Below are 20,638 nucleotides of genomic sequence, written 5' to 3' on the forward strand. Positions count from 1 at the left end.
ATAATTTTACGGGTCTTATTCTTGCTAGGGTATGCCGTAGAGACTTAGTAATAAGCTTCGCGGATTAGTTTAGTCCGTAGATTATTAATATTAGGGACTATAAGCCGCTCCTAGTATAGAAGCAATCCTTCCTCCGTTTTAAAATTGGGGTTTCCTTTTACGGCTTATTCGCGAAGGGCCCTTAAGGCGTTAGCCGTGCGGCTTACAGTTAGGAGGCGGTTAATTAGCCCTATTAGCTTATCTAAGGACTCCTCTATTAGTACTAGCTTATTTTACTAGGAGTCTAGCTCCTTAAGGATCTATAGGTTAAGCTGTTCTAGATAAAGGAGGGCGCGCGTCCAATATTAGGTCTTTAGCTTATTTTAAGGTCCTACGTCTTATTTTCTTCGGGTTAAGGTATTAGCCTTAGAGTTTTACTTACTAAAACAGTATATAATTATAAAGAAGAATTAGAAGAGTATTTTAGCCTATTAGGCTTATTATTTAGTAAGCTACTTTATAGTTATAAAGTACTCTAGGGCTTTATAATCTGTGTATATCTTAATCTAAAAGTTTATACCTTTAAGCTCTACACACTATTAGGAGAGTAATTAAATAATAGCTAGCTTTTTTTTTATGTACTTTATAGTTATACTTAGCTAGGTCTATTATCTTTAAGAAAAAAGCTATAGGGTACTATTTACTGTCTAGATGTAACTATAATAGGATTCCCGCTATAACCCTATTAGAGGCGTTTGTTTTTAACATTAATTTAAAGTCTAAATTATAGTAATAAAAAATTAGGGAAGAGATAAGCCGATTCTTTATCTCTTTAAAGGCTTCTATATAACTATTATTAAAGATAAAAGGCGTGTCCTTCCTAGTTAGTTATATAAGAGGTTTTACTATAATTCCGTAATTACGGATAAACTAGTAGTAGAAGTTATAAAAGCTAAGGAAGGATTAGATTCCTTTTACTATATAAAGGGGCTTCTAGTTACGGATTGCCTTTACCTTTTTAGGGTTAACCTTAATTCCTTCTATAATTATAATAAACCTAAAGTATTTTATATGTTTTACCCTAAACTTGCATTTCTTAATATTAACTTATAAGCCTGCGTTCCGTAATCTCTCTAGGACCTTTTTAATATAAACTTAATACTTAAGTTCGTCGTCTAAGTATATAAGAATGTTGTCTAGGTATACTATGCAGAATTTATTAAGATAATTAAAAAGAACGTTATTTATATACCTTTGGTATATAGCCGGTCCGTTTATTAGTCTAAAAGGAAGAACTTTATATTTATAGGAACTATAACGGGTATAGAATGTTATTAAATCTTTAGATATAGGGTCTATCCTAATTTAGTAGAAAGCTTAGCAGATATTAAGTTTGGTAAAAATCTTTACCTAGCTTAGGCGTATAAGGGTCTCATTAATTAAAGGAATAGGATACCGGTCCTTTTAAGTAATAGCGTTTAGTTTTTAATAGTCGATATAAAAATAAAGGCTTTTTTATAAATAGGATAAGGGAAGTAAAAGGGGCTTAACTTAGCTTAATAAACCCTTTATCCAGGTTATTAATTAAGTACTACTTTATTGCTTTTAGCTTATCCGTTAATTAATAGTAGAGGGGGCTATAGCTTAGTGAGTTATTGGCTTCTAATTAAATCTTATAATTATATATCTGGTAGGGGGGTAATTTATCTAAGGCCGCCTCTAAGAATGCATCCTTATAGTTTATATAAATAGTAAAAAGGAGGCGTTTAACTAGTTCCTCATCGGTTTCCTTAGCTGGCCTTTTCTTTCTATTATTAATAATTTAGTTAATTTTATATAGGCTTGTTATAAAGACCTTATTGTCCTTCTAGTATATATTAAAGTAGAACGCTATAGCGCTAATTACAGCAATGTCTATGGTAGGGGGGTTGCCTAATAATAGGGGCGTATATAACTTTAGGGACTTCCGGGGTACTGGCGTTATTATTACTCCTTTTAGCTCCTATTACATCTTTTAAAGGTTATCCCTTATATCCTATTAATACGTTCTTTTCTATACCGGTTAGATTTGTGTAATTTAGACGTTATCTATATTACTATCTATCTCGCCTTTATACGTAGAGTCCTCTTTAAATATAGCGCTTTAGGAGAGTATCTTTATTAGTATAGAGTTCTTTCTAGCTTTACGGCGGGCGTCTTCTTAGGTAAAGGCTAAGTCACGGGCCTAGACATCCTACTAGTAGGTAGGGTTAGCCCTTACGGCTAGTATCTTGCGGTTAGTTCGGGTCTCCCTAATAAAGGAGGGCAACCTTAGTCTATCCTCTAGCCAAATAAACTATCTTTATTGCATATTTAACTAAATATTAAAAGAGGACATCTATTTTCGTCTAAGGATTATATTATAGGACCCTAGGTCTAGGATATAAAAGGGGATACTATATTAGCGTTGTCCGTTAAAAGCGATATATAACTTTAAGACGTGGGTAATAGGCCAACTGGCTTAGCCGTTAGAGCCTTTTACCTAAATAGGCTTCTCTAGTCGGATGGCTTCTATATTTAGAAACTTGGCAATATTATTCATATAGGTAGTATTTATAAAGGTAAAGCTATTTGCTCTAGTGTTAATAAGGGTAGTTATATTAACTCTATATCCATTTTAAGATACTATATATAGAACCGTAAAATACTTTCCACCTATTAACTAACTAAGATTAATCTCTTTAAGATCAATAGGGTACCCTAGGGGGGAGTCTTTCCCTAAGGTTTCTTTTTTCCCGACTTATCGGACGTTTCTTCTTCCTCTATCTCCTTAATATCGCCTATATCCTTTAGCTCCGGGCAAGACAAGGTAAAGTAACCCTGCTTATTATAGTTATAGCACGTAGCCAAGGTAGGGTTAATTAGAGTATTACGGGGAATACTAGTTAATAGCGTAGTACGTAACTAATTAGGCGAGGCTCGCTAGTATATAGTTATAACTGCCTTTAGTATAAGAGTAGTTATAACTTATCTTCCTGCTCTAGCTCCTATAGGTATATCTAACAAGTTTTAATTATTATGGAGTCGCTTCTACTAATTAGGGCAGGCGTTAATCCGCTTTAGTTCTCAGTCTAAAGATAGGCAACGAGCTATAAGTTTTTTATGGGTTAGTAGGTTATCTAAGGTTATAGCGATCTTTTCTTATAGCTAGATTATTAGCTTATTATATAGGTCTAATCGGTAGTTATTAAGGGGAACCTAGCCTTCTCTTATAAGGTGTAGGAATTAAGTTTAGAATTTAGTAAAGGGTTAGTTTAGTTTTATTATTAGGTGATTATAGTTATAACGGGCATCCTATACTTTGTTTGGGTTAATATAAATAGCTGCTAGGTGCCGTATTATCTCGTTAACAGATATAAATTAGATAGGGGAGTTGTCCTTAAACTTGGCTTAAAGGTGCTGTTGGGCGTCCCTAGTAGTTTAACTAAAGAGGTAAAGCATTTTAGCTTCTTTAGAAAGGAAATAATTATAGTTAACGCGGAGCTTTTCTTATACTTAAATCCTCTAATTCTTAAAGGTAGGGTCTATCCCGTTAGATAGTAATAAGGGGTTAGGGAGCTTAACGGACTTTAATTACTTTATTATTATATCCGTACTCCTTAGTATATTATATTTAGTAGAGTAAATAGGTTAGCTAGGGCTTTAAGAAGGGGAAGCTAGGCTATTTTATAGGGCTGTAAGGCTTTTTAGAATCTCTTATAGGGTCTCTTATATATTTCTTACTTTAAAACGATCGACTTTTTAGCTGGCTGCAAGGGCGCAAATCTACTCGCGTACGTCTACGACGTCTTTATTATTTTCAATTTCTAATCCTAATTAGATCTTAGGTTCCTCTTAGGTAAAGGTAGCTCTCTTAAATAAGCTTGCTTTAGGTGCCATTGTTAGCTTCCTAAGGTTTATTAGTATTATACGCTTTAGTTTCGATTTTGGGGGTATAGGTCTAGTCCTATCTAGCTTATAAGGTAGGATATTATCTAGGCCTTCCCAGGCAATATAGAGTTGTTTTAGCGTCTAAGTATAGCGCGTTAATGCGTTATTGCAGATAAAGTTTCTTTAGGGTAAGATATTATTAAGGCCTTCCTAGGTAAGGTAGGGTAAGCTTAATATAATATTACGGCTTGTACAAATGCCTCTAAACCAAAGCTTATAGAATACTGTATTACGAAGATACTAAGCTAAAGAGAAGGAAAAGGGGTCGCTAGGACTGATATAAATAAATATATAGGGTAAGCCGCTAAGGCGCTAGCTTTGGGCGGGCTAATCGTAGATCGGCAGAATATGGCAGAATTTGGCAGGTAACGTGCGATAGCGCCGTTACACTAACCGGCTTGGCCGTTATAGCCTTTTATTTAAATAGGCTTCTCTAGTCGGATAGCTTCTATATTTAAAAACTTAGCAATATTATTTATATAAGCAGTATTTATAAAGGCGAAGCCATTTACTCTAGTATTAATTAGGGCGGTTATATTAACTCTATATCTATTTTAAGATACTATATATAGAACCGTAAAATACTTTCTACCTATTAACTAATTAAAATTAATCTCTTTAAGATCGATAGGGTACCCTAGGGGGAGTTTTTCCCTAGGGTTCTTCTTTTCCTAACTTGTTAGATATTTCTCCTTCCTCTATCTCCTTAATATTGCCTATATTCTTTAGCTCCGGGCAAGATAAGGTAAAGTAACCCTCCTTATTACAGTTGTAGTATGTAGCTAAGGTAGGGTTAATTAGAGTATTATAATAAGTACTAGTTAATAGCGTAGTACGTAGCTAGTTAGGTAAGGCTTACTAGTATATAGTTATAACCGCTTTTAGTATAAGAGCGGTTATAGCTTATCTTCCTACTTTAGCTCCTATAGGTATAGCTAATAAGCTTTAATCGCTATAGGGTTACTGCTACCAATTAGGGCGGGTGTTAATTTACTTTAGTTCTAAATTTAATAATAGGTAATAAGTTATAAGTCTGTTATAAGTTAGTATGTTATTTAGGGTTATAGCAATCTTCTCTTATAGCTAAATTGTTAGCTTATTATATAGGTCTAATTAGTAGTTTTTAAGGGGAACCTAGCCTTCTTCTGCAAGGTATAGGAATTAAATTTAGAATTTAGCAAAGGTTAGTTTGGTTTTATTATTAGGCGATTATAGTTATACCAGGCGTCTTATACTTTATTTAGGTTAACGTAAATAGCCGCTAGGTACTATATTATCTTATTAATAGATATAAATCGGATAGGGGACTCGTTCTTAAACTTAGCTTAAAGGTACTATTAGGTGTCCCTAGTAGTTCAACTAAAGAGGTAAAGCATTTTAGCTTTTTTTAAAAAGGAAATAGTTCTAGTTAATATAAAGCTTTCCTTATACTTAAATCCTCCAATTCTTAAAGGTAGGGTCTATCCCGTTAGATAGTAGTAAGGGGTTAGGGAGCTTAACGGACTTTAATTACTTTATTATTATATCTATACTCCCTAGTATATTGCATTTAGTGGAGTAAATAGGTTAGCTAGGGCTTTAAAAAGGGAAAGCTAGGCTATTTTATAGGGCCGTAAGGTTTTTTAGGATCTCTTATAGGGTCTCTTATATATTTCTTACTTTAAGATAATTAGCTTTCTAGCTAGCTATAAGGGCGCAAATCTGCTCGCGTATGTCTATAACATTATTATTATCTTTAATTTCTGATCCTAATTGGATCTTAGGTTCCTCTTAGGTAAAGGCAGCACTCTTAAATAAGCTTACTTTAGGTGCCATCGTTAGCTTCCTAGGGTTTATTAGTATTATATACTTTAGTTTTAATTCTAGGGGTATAGGTCTAGTCCTATCTAGCTTATAAGGTAGAATATTACCTAGGCCTTCCTAGGTAATGTAGAGTTGTTTTAATATCTAAGTATAGCGCGTTAACGCGTTATTATAGACAAAGTTTTCTTTTTTAGGGTAGGATATTATTGAGGCCTTCCTAGGCAATATAGGGAGAGCCTAGTATAATGTAACGGCTTATATAAATGCCTCTAAACTAAAGCTTGTGGAATGCTATCTTATAAAGATACTAAGCTAAGGAGAAGGAAAGGGGGTCGCTAGGGCTAGTATAAACAAATAAGTAGCGCGAGCCGCTAAGGCGCTAGTAGTAGGTGAGCTAACAGTATAAAACAGTACTAGATAGTATGTAATAATATAAGATAGTATAATAGGTGGCAGAATATAGCAGAACTTAGGTAGAATTTAGTAGGTAACGCGCTCTAGCGTCGTTACAAAACCTAAATATATAATCTTCGCCGTTATAATAGCCGATATTAAAAAGGCCTTAGCACTAAAAAAGCACACTCACCCTGCCATAAAGGTACTAGTAGAATACTATAGTCGTCTAAAAGTATTTTTATAAAAGGAAGCTAATAAGCTACTAAAATACCAACTATATAACTATAAGATTATACTTAAAGAAGGAAAGCAGCCTAGATTTAGACCCTTATATAGGATATCCTAAGATAAACTCTAAGTACTATAAAAGTATTTAGACGAAAACCTAAGTAAAGAATTTATTTAAGCAAGCTTGTCGCCTATAGCCGTACTAGTAATCTTTATTAAGAAACCCAGCGGCGGTCTGCGCTTCTATATAAACTACTAAGCTTTTAACGCCGTTACCGTTAAGAACTAATATCTAATCCTATTAATATAGAAGACGCTAAGCTGACTAAGTAAGGCTTGCTACTATACAAAGCTTAATATTATCTCTATATTTAACCGCCTCCGTATTATAAAAGGAGATAAATAGCTTACTGCATTTTATACTTAGTATGGATTATTTAAATACTTAATAACGCTATTTAGCCTTATAAATACCCTAAGCTCGTTTTAATATTATATAAACGACACCCTATGTCCCTACCTAGATATCTTCTATACTGCTTATATCGATAACATCCTAATATATAGTAATAACCTAACTAAATATTGGAAATACGTTAACTTTATTTTATAAGCCCTACATAAAGCTAGTCTATAATTAGATATAAATAAATACAAGTTTTATAAAACGGAAGTTTTATACCTTAAACTTCTTATTTCTATAAATGGTATATAAATGGACCTAAAGAAAGTTAAAGTAATTATAAACTAGTAAGAACCTGAGAACGTTAAGAATATAAGAGCCTTTATAGGATTTGCCAATTTCTACTAATAGTTTATTAATAACTTCTCCGCCCTAGTTTTACTCCTTATAGCTCTAACCTAAAAGGATAAAGCCTTTATCTTTAATAAGGAATATAAAAAGGCCTTTACCTATATAAAGGTTATATTTACTACTGCGCTAGTACTTTAACACTTTAATCTAAACTAAATAAGTGTTATAAAAGCCGACTTATCTAACTATATTATTAAAGGCATCCTATCTTAATATAATAAGGATAGAGTATTGCACCCTATAGTATACTTTTTAAAATAACTAAGCCTAGCTAAATATAACTACGAGATCTATAATAAGGAATTATTAGCTATTATTAGATGTTTTAAACAATAGCGACCTAAACTAGAAGGCATTAGATTCCTAATTAAGGTCCTTAGCAACTATAAGAACCTATAGTACTTTATAACTATAAAACAGCTAAGCTACCGTTAGGCCCGCTAGTTAGAATACCTATCCCATTTTTAATTCTTAATTATATACTACCTAGGCGTTTAAGGCTAAAAGCCTAATACCCTAACCTAACGCTCGTAAGACGCGCTAGCACTAGAAGAAGCGCGCTCTTACTAAAATTAAACCCTGCTTTACCCTAAACTATTTAACCCTCTTACTAAAGATATTATAGTATACGTCCTTAAAATAACTAATTAATTAATTAAATAGATTATAATTAATAAATACCTAAATAACAAGTTTATCTAAGAGACGCTTAAGCTAATATTAAATGGTATTAAACGCTTTAAAAGGATTTCTCTAAGTAAATATAAAGCCCGCAGGAACCGCTTATACTACTAAAACCGCCTAGTTATACCTAACTATAACGAACTTAAGCTTAAGCTCCTTAAACACATATATAACCTACTAGTAGTCAGCTATTTAGGCTAAGGAAAAACCCTAGAGCTACTCTAACAGGAGTATTACTAGCTAAATATATATAATATAATATAAAGATACGTCTCTAGCTGCTATATCTACCGATAAGCTAAAGCTTTGCGTAAGATATATAACGGCCTATTAAAGCTACTACCTATTCCGGACCAAAGATAGAAGGATATCTTAATTAACTTTATTATTAATCTCCCCGTAAGTAAAGGCTATATAAATATTATAGTAGTTATAGACCGACTATCTAAAATAAGGCACTTAATCGCCTGCCCTAATATATTAACGCCTACTATTATCTAACTATTCCTAGATTATGTATAAAAACTCCAGACTTTCTAAAATGATTATCTCTAATAAAGGCAGCCAGTTTATCTCTATATTTTAGAAAAGACTAACTACCTAACTCTATATTAAAGCACTGCTATCTACTATATATTACCTAGAAATAGATAGTTAAACGGAATGTATAAACGCTATAATAGAATAGTATATCCAGATATATACGTCGTACTTATAAGATAACTAGATTAACTAGCTTATATTTACTAAGTTTACTATAAATAATTCCGTCTTAAAAACTATAAAAGTCTCCCTATTTCTAGCCAACTATAGCTAGCATCTATAAATAGGTTTTAAACCCTTTAATAACGTCCCTCGCCTCGCTTATTACGCCTTATAAATTATAAAAGTATATTAATTTATAGAAAAAATAGAGGAATTATAATAGTTCCTTACTAATAAGATAATATAGGCTTAATCTATCTATAAAGCCGCAGCAAATAAGAAATAAACCCTAGCACCGGCCTATTAAATTAGTAACTTTATCTAGCTAAATATAAGAAATCTAAACATAAAATAACCTACTAAAAAACTTAATTAGAAGAACGCTAGCCCTTATAAAGTTAAGAAGGTTATCTCCTCTTACTTCTACTAATTAAAGCTCCCTAACACGGTTAAAATCTACCCTATATTCCACACGTTAGTCCTCCGCCCTACTACCCCTATATTAAACGCCCTGCCTAAATAGATATAGGACCCTCCCCTATTAGTTAAAGTAGATAGTAAGAACAAGTACTTTATTAAAAGAATTAATAATATTAAGTATAATAAATGAAAACGCTAATATATATATCTTATAAAATGGAGAGGCTTTATTAAGCCCTTATAGGAACCCGTTAACTCTATAGGACTTATATAAGCCGCAGAAGATTTTTATAAACTTTACCTAGAACTACTACAGCTCCATCTTATAAAAGCTTAAGTTTAAAGGGGGAGTACTATTATGGGATACCCCTATAATACCTTATATACGCCTACCTATTTCTACCAACCATGAAACTGTAATTTACCGCGACTTATGGCAACCTAACAGAAATCTGCCATATTTCGCCAAGTTTTACTAAATCCTATTAAGTTCTGCTAGGACTACGACCTAAATCCTATTCTACTCTATGCACGTATTAACTAAGTAACTAAGTTAATAATATATACCCTTTCTTCCTATTTTCCTACCTTCTTTCCTTATATAACGTCTTAATCTTATTATACAGTTTATATATATAGCTTAATAATATCTACTTTACTATATCTTATTGTCGCTTATACTTACTCCGTAATAGCATACTTAGAAAGCTTTATAATATTACTATATATACCTATAGCTTATATAACCAACTACTGGACCTTATATATTACCCTATTTTACCTACATTAGTACTACCCTTATATATCTTAAATACGTTTAAAATAAGTTATATGTTATATTATAATATTCAATTACGCTATTACGGCTCCCGTTAGGGTCTATGCAGCGGGTCTATATGGGTATATATATATATATATATATATAAGAGGGGAACCGTACCACTAGGGCTGGATAAAACCTCTCCTTCTTTTGTTATACGGCCTATATAGCCTCTCTTCTAATTAGTAACTGCCAAGCACGAGTAGACGTCTCTTTAAGGCGCTATAGAAAAGCTATCTTAATGCGTACTCCTAGGTCTATCCGGTGGAGTGTATAGCTAGGGCCTAGCTTCTATTCCTAGCTGCTCCGGTTATCTAGGTAGGGCGTAGGCCGGTAGCATATAAGGCTAGTAGTGGTGTAAAAGGTTCCGCCGTTTATATCTATATTAATATATACAGCTCTATACCTTGCTAGGTTTTATTAAGTTCTATTAGGATATTAACCTTTACTAAATTCTACTAGGTTACCAAATTCTGTTAAATTTTACTAGGTTGCTAAAGTTCTACCAACTTCTATTAGGTTATTAGATTCTGCTAGGTTGCTAAGATTCTACCAAATTCTATTAGGTTACTAAAACTCTACTAAATTCTATTAGGTTACTAAATTCTGCTAAATTCTACTAGGTTGCTAGAGTTCTGCCAACTTCTACCAGGTTACCATCTATAAAATTCTACTATATTTTACTATCCCTGTAGTATTTATCCTTCGCCTTTTAAAGTACTTCCTAGTCTTCTCTTTTTACCCTAGCCAGCTCTTTAGCAAATAAAAGGTATAGTAAGAGGTTTATCTATATAAACTAGTCTATAACTACCTTAGTAGCCTTTAGCTTAGTTAAAAGCTCTTTATATAAGGATGTTCTAGCATAGTAATATATTTCTACCCAGCTAGTAGCGTGCCTAGGGCAGAACACCACTACGTACATTGTTAATTATTGGCTATAGCCGCATAGGTAGGCCGGAGTTAGGTACCCTAGTACTTTTTAGTAGTAGAGGTATTTATTAAGCCTTATATACTTAGTTCTAAGCAGCGTATTAATTATACTCTCTACCTTTATATGCCTCGCGTGGCGTTTAAAGACTTTCTTATTCTATAGCTCGGCCTAGGCCGTTATATAGTAGGTAAGCGTGCTCTAGTACTTTTCCTATTCCCTTTTCTACCGCTCCTTAAACGCCTCTTATACCCCAGCCCTTCTACTTCTCTTATACTGCACTTTAGATAAGTTTATTAGCTATATATCTGTCCCTAAGATAGCGGCCGCCATCCTCTTAAGCTTATCCTGTTTAGTAGGCCGCATTAGTAGCTTTATTCTAGGCCGGAGTTAGTGGGCTATTGTGGCCCATATAGTGTTGTACTCCCTCTTAATATATTCTCTACTAGTCCTTCCTATGTCCTCTCCGCGTAGGCTATAGCTAGCTCTTTAAGGTGTATCTAAAGCGGCAAAAACCCCGTCTCGTGCTCTAGTACTACTATTGGCGTTAATTTATACGCCCCCGTAATAGTACGGAGGTATAGGTTCTATACTACGCCTAGCTAGCGCAGCTTAGTTTTACTTATCTCCTTAGGCTTTATCCACTTTAGTGGCGAGTACTAGGTACTATATCCGTATAAGATTGCCGGCTAGACCACGGCGGAGTATACTATCCGCGCCTTCTGGAAGGAGGCGCCCCATGTAGAGGCCGTGAGCCGGGTTAGTGCGGCCATTTAGGTAATTGCCTTTGTCTTAACGATGTTAATATACGGTCCCTATTTAAGCTTTAAGTTAACCTATATCCCTAATATATATAGGTTACTAACTGGGCCTTCCGTAAAGCTATATATATTAGCTATAGCCTTTATATTAAACTTCTTGTAGCTCCTTATAAAATGGATAAGGTGGTACTTTTTGGGGGCAAACACTACCCTATGCTAGCGTGCCCACGCCGTGTATACCTTGTACGCCCTTTCTATAGTTCTACAGTTTTCCTCCATAGTCTTGCTATATGTTAGTATATTAGAGTCGTCAACAAATCTGAATGCTGTAGTGGTTCCCCCTTGCAGCTCTGGTAGGAGTGTATAGGTAAAAAAGAGGAATAGGATTGGCAACAGCGCTAAGCCTTAGGGTATACCGGTGTTCGTTTATATTATTTATGCTATATATCCTCTAATTAAGAGCCTCGTTGTTCGATCCTTAAGAAAGGACTTTATAAACTATACTATCTAGTGGGGTACGGCTTGGGCCTTTATATTATGGATTATTCTTTTATAGGAGACTCGGTCGAAGGCCCTGGAAATGTTAAGGCTAAGTAATAAGGCTACTAGGTTTGGGTTACTCTTCCACACTATGTGTACCTGTTGGGTTAGTAGCTCTAGTGCTGTCTGCGTTAAGCGCCTCGGCCTTATAAAATAAGTTATAGGCTTTAGAGTTAGGGGTCTACTTTTATATATTTATACCACTTAATTTCCATAGATTTATAATTAAGTTATTTGTTTAATTCCTACATACTATAAAAGTTTATAGCTTAGCTAGTTGTATAAGGAAGTTTAAAAGTCTTATACGGAGAAAAATTCCGCTTAATAATTATATAAGATAGAATAGCTAGTATTTTATACTTAGCGTAGCAATTTAGAAAGAGTTTGCCCTTAATACGTATACTAAGCGTAACCTTAATATTATAAGGGATCTTTTGGCACCTCCTTATAAGCTCCTTAGGCTTACAGTCCTTTCCCTCCTTATCGGTTCGTCTCTGTACTAAGCTATTGCCTACCCTTATTACTATATCATACTCTTTTATCAACTCTCCTTATAACTTATACTCGGCTTGCCTGCTCCCTACTATATACCCTAGCAATATGCCTTATAAATATACCTAAAAAGGACTATCTTAGTCTAAAGGACTAGGAGGCGCTTCGTACGATAAAAAGTTTTCTTTAAATATTCTACTAAGTAACCCTAAAATGCTAGGGATATAAAGCAACGCTTAAGAATATACTCTCTATAATAGATGTTATAATTAAGCACCTTAATAAATCTTAGGTTAGTTTATCTTCCCTTTTTATTTTTTAATTTAGCTAATATTATATAATAAAAGGAGTATATATTTAATAAGGAGTTCTCTAAACGCATTAAAAATACTTAGAATGCCTTTTATAGATATTACCATAAAATAGATAACTCGCCCCTTTATACTACTACACTTATTCTTTATCTAGCCCGTTATATAAGATATATTAAGTAGATTTTTAAAAAAAAAAAAAGGAGTGTTGTAAGCCTGCACTTAGCGGCGTTAAAAAGCTTTAGGAAAGATATCGGAATAGGAGTTCTACGCCTAAAAGTATATCGTTATATAAAAAGCTAGCTCTAGCTTAAGACCTTAACGAGTTTAATAAGATTGCCAAGGATCTTAATAGTATAATATTTTAACTAAAAAGTTAAGATAAGTATAAGGACTTTATCTCTAAGACGCTATATAAGATTTTAACAACTATACTTTAGTGGTAGTCTTAAGAACAGCAACAAAAGCGCTAGCCATGGCTCTCGCTTATAGCAATTAAAATTCTCTTAATTCTAGCAATAAGTAATAAGCTAGAAAGAGTCTTTTTAGGAGGACGTTGTATAGTATTATAGGAGAGAATACAGATAGATCCTAAAACTCTTAAGAAAATAGAGTATTTAAAGAATTGGCATCAGAGAAGAACTATAAGAGAAATAGGTGGATTTTCTCTAAGTATTTAGCTATTATATAGTTAAGGGGGAAAGGTACCGTAATATCCGCAATCCGCAATATCTGCAATATCTACAATATCTTCCTAATTCTACTAAGTCTACTAAATTCTGCCGAATTCTGGCAGGAGCGAGTCCTATTCTACCTAGTTGGGGTAGAAAAGCTCCGCACAGGGCACTTTTACCCTTATCGATTGCGATATTTTATGCATTTTCTATTGGATAAAGGATATTTTATGCTCGCTTATTCGCATTATCCAAAACAACCCTAGTGGCTCCTGGAGCCAAACCGTCTTTTTGGTAGATGGAGTGGATTCGGCCTCGGATTCACGCCGCTCCAGTCCAAATAGATCACTGTTACAAAGCATTCAATTCAACCAAATCAAGGCCTCTGTTAAGTTGAGCTGACTGATTTGCAGCCCTGCAGTTGGTATGGAGGGTAGTCTTTCGCTTTGCAACCTCTGGCTCTCCGGCTCTATGTCCTGAAACCATCGCCACCTTCTTATGAACGGAAGATTAAGAATGAGAACTATATCTTATTGATTGAGGCTCTAGAGCCTCTATATATACTAGTTGGGCGAACAGGCACCCCTGATCTAGCTTTGATCTAGCTAATCGAATTGTGTATAGGAACGACAATTGTGATCGGCGCCCAGTCGACACCTTGACACCTAGCCGGACGCTTGCTGCCTGTTGGTCATTTGCTGGCATGAGTAGGTTCTAGTTTACTCCTAAAAGTTTGCAGAATCGGGGCTTGAGGCAGGGAGCTGCATGTGATGAGCTATAACAGTTAATGAGGAGGTGCCTCTTCGGATTCGTTATGCTGCACATCTGGAAATCGATGCTTAGGTTCTCTTGCCCGTCCACCTCCACAATCAAAATCGTCACGACTCAAATACTTTGGCTTCCAGAAGTCACGCATTTCTCCTGCAGACAACACACTACCGCCGTAAATTCCACCTTGATGCTTTCCAGGTGCGTAGATAACTGGCCACGCGGGGATATAGCAAAGTTCCTAAATAATGAAGAGTCAGCAACAATTATTATTAATGATTTCACATAACTTTTGTATCTATACGGTGAGCTCTGGCAAAATTTTATGCATTCCCAGCTTATAAAAAGGACTTACATTCCATTTACACTTTTCCTCGCAATCATGCCATTTTCCCCAGCCAAGCCATTCCATGGTTAAGGCAGTCTCCGTACGGAAAAACCTAATTTCTTCTAGCAAATTAATGCTAGACTCTATGGATTGAACGGTTCCATAATCTATGGTAGCCTTAAGCAAGTTAGTAGTGTACGTTCCACTCCACTCAAATAATTTCTACTTAGTAGTATAAAGTCTAAGCATGACCTTGCGTATAGATTCTTTAATAAGCATTTTAAATTCTCCCACAGTATCTGGATTAATGTGCTTAGTATAAGCAGTGGCGTACTATGTTATCGTCTGGTCTATAATTGAACTTAAGGGAAGACTGGCGATTAAAGGATATTGAAAATAAGGGTAAAGAACCGCGTGACTTAATTTATAAACTTTGATTAGGATAGCGCTTGTATTATTAGAGGAATAAGCTCTTTGTTAAAGGGTTGTATGTATTTTCTTTATACGGCTATAGTGATGATTTATAATTACTTCTGTTAAAGCTTGCCAATTGATTCCAGAACATGGCGAGCGTTCTAAGCTAGGTGTGTTTGCCCTAGCGGTTGCATGTTTTAACTAAGTTTGTACTGTTCTTGCATCTGCCTTGCTGATATTTAGAAGGCGATGTCCTCGGCGAAGACCCTAGCCGTTTTGGTACGTGTTATAACCGAAAATGCCCCTATAATAAGATCCGCTCAGACTGCGAAGCCGAGGATTATAGAAAGTTACCATTCCACAAAAATCTAGTCTAACTCTCTTTTCTATTGTACCACTTCCAGCGCCGCCAGATTGGCTATAATGCCAGGTACTGCTTCTAACCTATTCCCATAAATTCTGTAGTGCAAACAAATTGCCATATCTAAGCGGGGGAGTTCTATGCGGATCTTGAGGTAGGGAGAGGTCTTTCTCCCTCTGCTGGTTTCTAGGGACTGTGATATTACTGGTAATAATCTCCTGCACCCCAGAATCTGAATAGTCGCAGAGCATAATTTCAAACCCTGCGTTTATCCTTACAACTCCGTCGATTCCGAGATCCCTTATAAGGTCATATAGTTGATGAGCTCTAAGCGTTTTATTGTATACGTAGTTATACCTAGGGTTAATGGGTATATAGAGTCCCAGGACTGCCATCTGGGAGTCAAGGAATCCTGTAGTGGTAAGTAAGGCTAATTAGCTATTAAAGTAGATTACTCTTAGCGGTTTTTTTATAACTATAGTGTGAAGTACCGTAGTACCAACAGAGCTATAAATGCCGATAGACATTTCGCTGCACACTTTATTATTAAAGAACCCTTTTCGCTTTGGCTTAGCTGGTTTAAGTAGGGGCAAAATAACTCTAAAGCATATTAACTTACGCGTTTAAGGCAAAAAAGGTTAGTTTTTTGGGTGTACCAGACCATACTTTCGCATAATACAGTTAAGTATTTAGCGGTATAGTTGCGGTAACAATAGAGTGACCGTTTGGTGTAAAGGTACTAGGCCATTGCTTTAGGAGAGAGTGGACGGAGTCAAATATAAATGATGCAGTGGTCTCACAATCTTCAACAAAGTATGAACAATAGGAAGCCCGCATCCATTTTTCCTCTCTTTTATTCTCTTTAGTATTCAAGCGCCAAAAGTCATAAATACCGTAAAAAAACAAAGTCAGTAGTAGAATTCCCAGCGGAACTCGCTGAATGCGCCTTCGCCATGGCTGGCATTTGAATCGAGCCTGGTTTCTATCGTGGTGTAAAGACTGATTCAGTGTGCTTTGAGGAGAGTTTGAGCCGGAATCAGCCATGAAGGAAAAAGCACCTAATAATGATCTTGACCGAACCATGATGAGAGGGAGTCATCGGTCTCACTAAGCCTCGAGAACGAAAACAGATGGGTATAAGAATAGTCACAAGTTCCTGTGGGTGACACGTTTGAAGATGAGGTAGGCTGGCGGTTATATGACTACTGCTGCCAGACCGCATGCAAGCGGCGTGATAGATAATGAATGGCCGGATGGAAGGGTGCATGGATGGAGGCCGTAAATGAAGTAACAGTATTGCTAGAAGATAAGGCGTTATCGGGAATACAGAACGAAACAAGTCAACGAGAATGAGTAGCTAGGGCGTAATAGACGTGACTGGTGTAACGAAGCATGAGAGTTGAGTGACGAAGGCGTTTAATTTATGCAAGCAAGTCCCCATACGGTAGTGCGAGCAAGGCTGAGACAGGGCCCAGCTGGACTTGCTTTGCGCCCGTCCACGTCCCCCCGCGGGCGGCAAGGCAGTCCATCGGATGCAGTCATTGTGCCCCAATGCACTACCAAAGGCACTTCCAAATGCAGTCTTCCGTGGCAAATCTTCGCCTTTTCCGTGGCAAATCTTCGCCTTTTCCATGGCAAATCTTCGTGGCAGTCTCATGCAGCACCAGCATCAGGCTGAAAGATTATTGTTTCCTCTTCTCGGCCGCCGATGACAATGCATAAAGACGGTGGGCTTTGCTGACGAGCGGCCGAACTTCGGTTACTGAGATACAAGGCCATTGTTTGTTGAGTCTCATCCGTGTATCCCCGGCATGTATGAGCCAGACCAAGCAAATTTTCTTAGACGAAGAGATGCCAGGCTCGCGTCGACGACTCCCCAGCCACAGCTTCCGGACGACTTCTCATCGAGGCTTTGCTCGTCTTGCGCGTGCAAGACAGCCAGCCTTGGCGAAGGCCATAGAGTTACTCTGTCTCAGATCCATCTTGAAGAAATTCACCGTGCTTGTCTCAAATACCGCGGTCAGCCTCTCTTCACAATCGACAAATCAAGCTCTAACCTCCAGGTGCCCTATTAGACTCAGGAGCACGACTCAATGCAATTTGCAAAGAGACATTCCCGTTGCCTTTACTCCAGGAGTATTTGATCGAAAAGAGACTGGAAATACATAAAGGATGCGGTCTCGTAGTCTTCTGGGGGATTAACCTGTTAAGATATTCTTGCCGGGAAAATATTATTATTTTCGCTGGCTTATCTAGTCACCTCTCTGAAAAAAGAGGTCGCCAGACTAGAACCAAATATCTCAGTACTCCAGCTCAGTTCTCCAAAAATGACCGTCCCCTAACAACAAGATAGTCCACCTAAAAGATTTAGCGCGTAAGCGAGGCGAGATCTACTCTTCCCCTTACTGTAGCGATGCCCTGGCGAGTGTTTAATTCTGCAACACCGCTGACTCTGCGCTAACTGATGTTTCAGCCGTTTCATACAGACTACGGAGATGTTGTCGCCATGTTTGTTCTCAAATCTGCTTCCAAAGGTGGTACTGGGATCTTCGCTCCTGTCTCAGCGGTTTATAACAGGATTGCATCTACTTATCCCGACCTGTTGCCAATATTGTGCAAGCCGAACTGGCCCTTTTACAACAGGTGAATCCTCCTTCGTCACGATTCATGTGAAGGGCTGACATCTCCCTTCCAGGCCGCCCAACAATAATGTCTACCATGAAAGACCTGTTATGTACACGGACAGCGGAGAGCCGGAGATGATATTCAGCCGTGGCTCCTTGATGGACTCTCCACGCTCCAAGCGTCCACCCGGCACAACAGCTTTGAGTGATATTCAAGCCGAAGCGCTCGACGCAGTACACTTTGCGGCAATGAATGCCGTATTGAAATTAAATTATGAAACTGGAGATATGATTTACTTCAATAATAGGAAGATCTTGCATGGCAGAGAAAGCTTCGACGATGGCGGAGATACGAACGAAGGCCGTCATATTCTAAGACTCTGGCTCCAGGATTGCAAGATGGCAGGCCCTCCACCGAGGTCTCTCAACGTATACTGGGAACACACTTTCAGCGCAGGAGATGAGGCGGAAGAAGAAGTGCAGTGGCCTCTCGAGCCTGAACCCTGATGCTCTCCTCTTTGCTATTGTCTTTAATGATCTAAATAATAATAGACTGAACAGACATTCACAGATCTTAGAAGTTTACAGCAAATTGCACTCAACACAAATCTAATAGGGGAGGGGCAGGCTCTGACCAACGTCTTTCCATGATGATGCCCACATACAACACCCTATATTTTGGATTTCACAACAGGCTTGGACAAAAAATGCAAGATCTAACACCAAGTTAGCTTTCTATGCTCATCCACCACCCCAAAAGAGAGTGATTATATACTTCAACGCCAGCTTCCGCTATGTATTGGCTAGTAGGTTCATCACATGCGGCATACATTCGTATTGAATCAACGTTCTTGATATGCTTCAGAGCTCGAATAGTTTGCTGGTATTTTGCAAGTCAGTTAGACTATAGATACGTGGATTGATTTCAGGCCAGCAACCTCTAAGAAAATAATCAAATCTTTACCATTGGAATACGGGAGCCGATTAAGCTCCAGTCTGATTTGTCGTTGTTCGGAGGTGGGATACGGCTTCTATTGCTGCCACCTGTTTTGTTCGCATCACACCACTGGCAAAATTAAATGATCTCCTTTCACACAGCATGAATTTTCAAGGACGCTCACATTATCTAATTGCATCTCGCTTTCAGACGTACAAGGTGAAGGAATCATATGCACACCTGAAGGAGCTGGGATGGATGACAAATCCACCTTTGAAACAAATACTAAACACTCAATTGATATGGATTCGTTCAAGACGTTAGGGATCCAACGACCAGTCTCGGTATAAACTCCCCAGGCGTAAGCAAATTCTAAAGAATCAGTCCAGTAGACTGCAGGACGTCTTGAAAAATAACTCTGTGGTCGCGCAAAACGTATTGAAGGGCCTCTTTTAGAGAAAGATTGAAGGAGAGATGGGCTTATTTCGTTTGCACAACTATGAAAAAGAAGCGTTTTTTGAGAAGCCTTGTTCAGGTATCCTTCCGCAGCTCTGCTGTCTCGTTCGAAGCACTCCCTCAGGATTGGGCTTTCGCGATTCGCTATAGACCGGAGATCAATTGTTTGAACAGGGACACTGAGTGCTGGCAGACCCTCTTCTTGATAAGATCTTTCCACGCTCTCAATGCTCTTGAGACGTCTTGCAACGAATGTTTTGGGGGCCATACTTGGTACTGGCGGGAGTTGAGGAGATAACATGCACAGGGGAATTCAGCATAGCCATCTGATAGTACTTGGCTGCATTTACCGCATTTTGTGGCAGAAATACCGACGTATTTTTGAGCCTCATCTACATTTACTAAAGCTGCATGGTCACCTGGTCACTTGGAGAATAAAGTTCCTTAAAGTTCCAGCCTTGGTACTGTGCCTTCTCAGGCTACAAGTGACCCCCACTGCTCGGGCAAGGCGATATAAGAAGGCAACCATATAACAGTGCCCAATACGCACCACACCGACCTCACAAAGTCGGAAATGCGCCGATGCAAGTATGCTGACTTAAGCCTAACTGTTACAAGGAAGGCTATCTTTCTATACGTCATGACTCACATGTTATTGGCTTTTCAATCAAAATTATAGCATATTTAACTCTGTGGAACACTACAGTCCATTTTCCGGCGACAGAACCGTCTAAGCCACCACGGCTCCATACTTCGATTTTCATACGATGCCTATTACTGTAATCGATTCGGGGCAATTATTCTCGACGGTACAGCGCATGAAGGGGGAGGAGGCCTAATCAGAGACTCCGTGTCATACGCCGCAATACTCAACAAGCTTATCAAGATTGCCAATGTACGAGCCAACCGTAACGGTAGAGGCGGACTCCGGAAAGAGCATACGATTGCTATTGATACCATGGCTTTTCTCACCACAGCCGATGTCCAGGGCAACGAAGAAGCCAGGAGGATCTTATCGTTTGTTCCCTACATTGACACATCAAAATAAGCCTCGAGAAAAGCCTTGAATGTTGAATTCCAGGGCTCTGTAACCATATTCATGCTCGCTCTGCTGCCTTACGTCCTATTTTCGAAAATTTCTCCAGCTGCTTCATTTAGTCAGAATGTGCCAGAAGAGGGAATGAATCCGAGCCGGTACCATCTGCGCCAAATCGCCATCATTTTGG

The 20,638-nt window shown here is 37.4% G+C and overlaps 3 protein-coding genes across 3 annotated transcripts; 2 read left to right on the plus strand and 1 right to left on the minus strand.

The window, feature by feature from the left end:
• Positions 1-15,368: 15,368 nt before the first annotated feature.
• K441DRAFT_658163 (uncharacterized protein) lies at positions 15,369-15,802 on the minus strand. Its single transcript, XM_067648296.1, has one exon. It carries the CDS (start codon positions 15,788-15,790, stop codon positions 15,479-15,481), a length of 312 nt encoding a protein of 103 aa, XP_067504982.1. The 5' UTR covers positions 15,791-15,802; the 3' UTR covers positions 15,369-15,478.
• Positions 15,803-17,094: 1,292 nt separating this feature from the next.
• K441DRAFT_634028 (Clavaminate synthase-like protein) lies at positions 17,095-18,593 on the plus strand. Its single transcript, XM_067646395.1, has 5 exons — positions 17,095-17,414; positions 17,471-17,698; positions 17,749-17,822; positions 17,869-18,038; positions 18,091-18,593. Exons 1-5 carry the CDS (start codon positions 17,207-17,209, stop codon positions 18,524-18,526), a joined length of 1,116 nt encoding a protein of 371 aa, XP_067504983.1. The 5' UTR covers positions 17,095-17,206; the 3' UTR covers positions 18,527-18,593.
• Positions 18,594-19,994: 1,401 nt separating this feature from the next.
• Positions 19,995-20,519, plus strand: K441DRAFT_716310 (uncharacterized protein; the record flags this gene model as incomplete). Its single annotated transcript, XM_067653975.1, has 2 exons — positions 19,995-20,000; positions 20,119-20,519. 2 exons carry the CDS (start codon positions 19,995-19,997, stop codon positions 20,458-20,460), a joined length of 348 nt encoding a protein of 115 aa, XP_067504984.1. The 3' UTR covers positions 20,461-20,519.
• Between the last annotated feature and the right edge of the window lie 119 nt (positions 20,520-20,638).

Source organism: Cenococcum geophilum (assembly GCF_001692895.1).
Source record: "Cenococcum geophilum 1.58 unplaced genomic scaffold K441scaffold_16, whole genome shotgun sequence".
NCBI classification, from domain to species: Eukaryota; Fungi; Ascomycota; class Dothideomycetes; order Gloniales; family Gloniaceae; genus Cenococcum; species Cenococcum geophilum.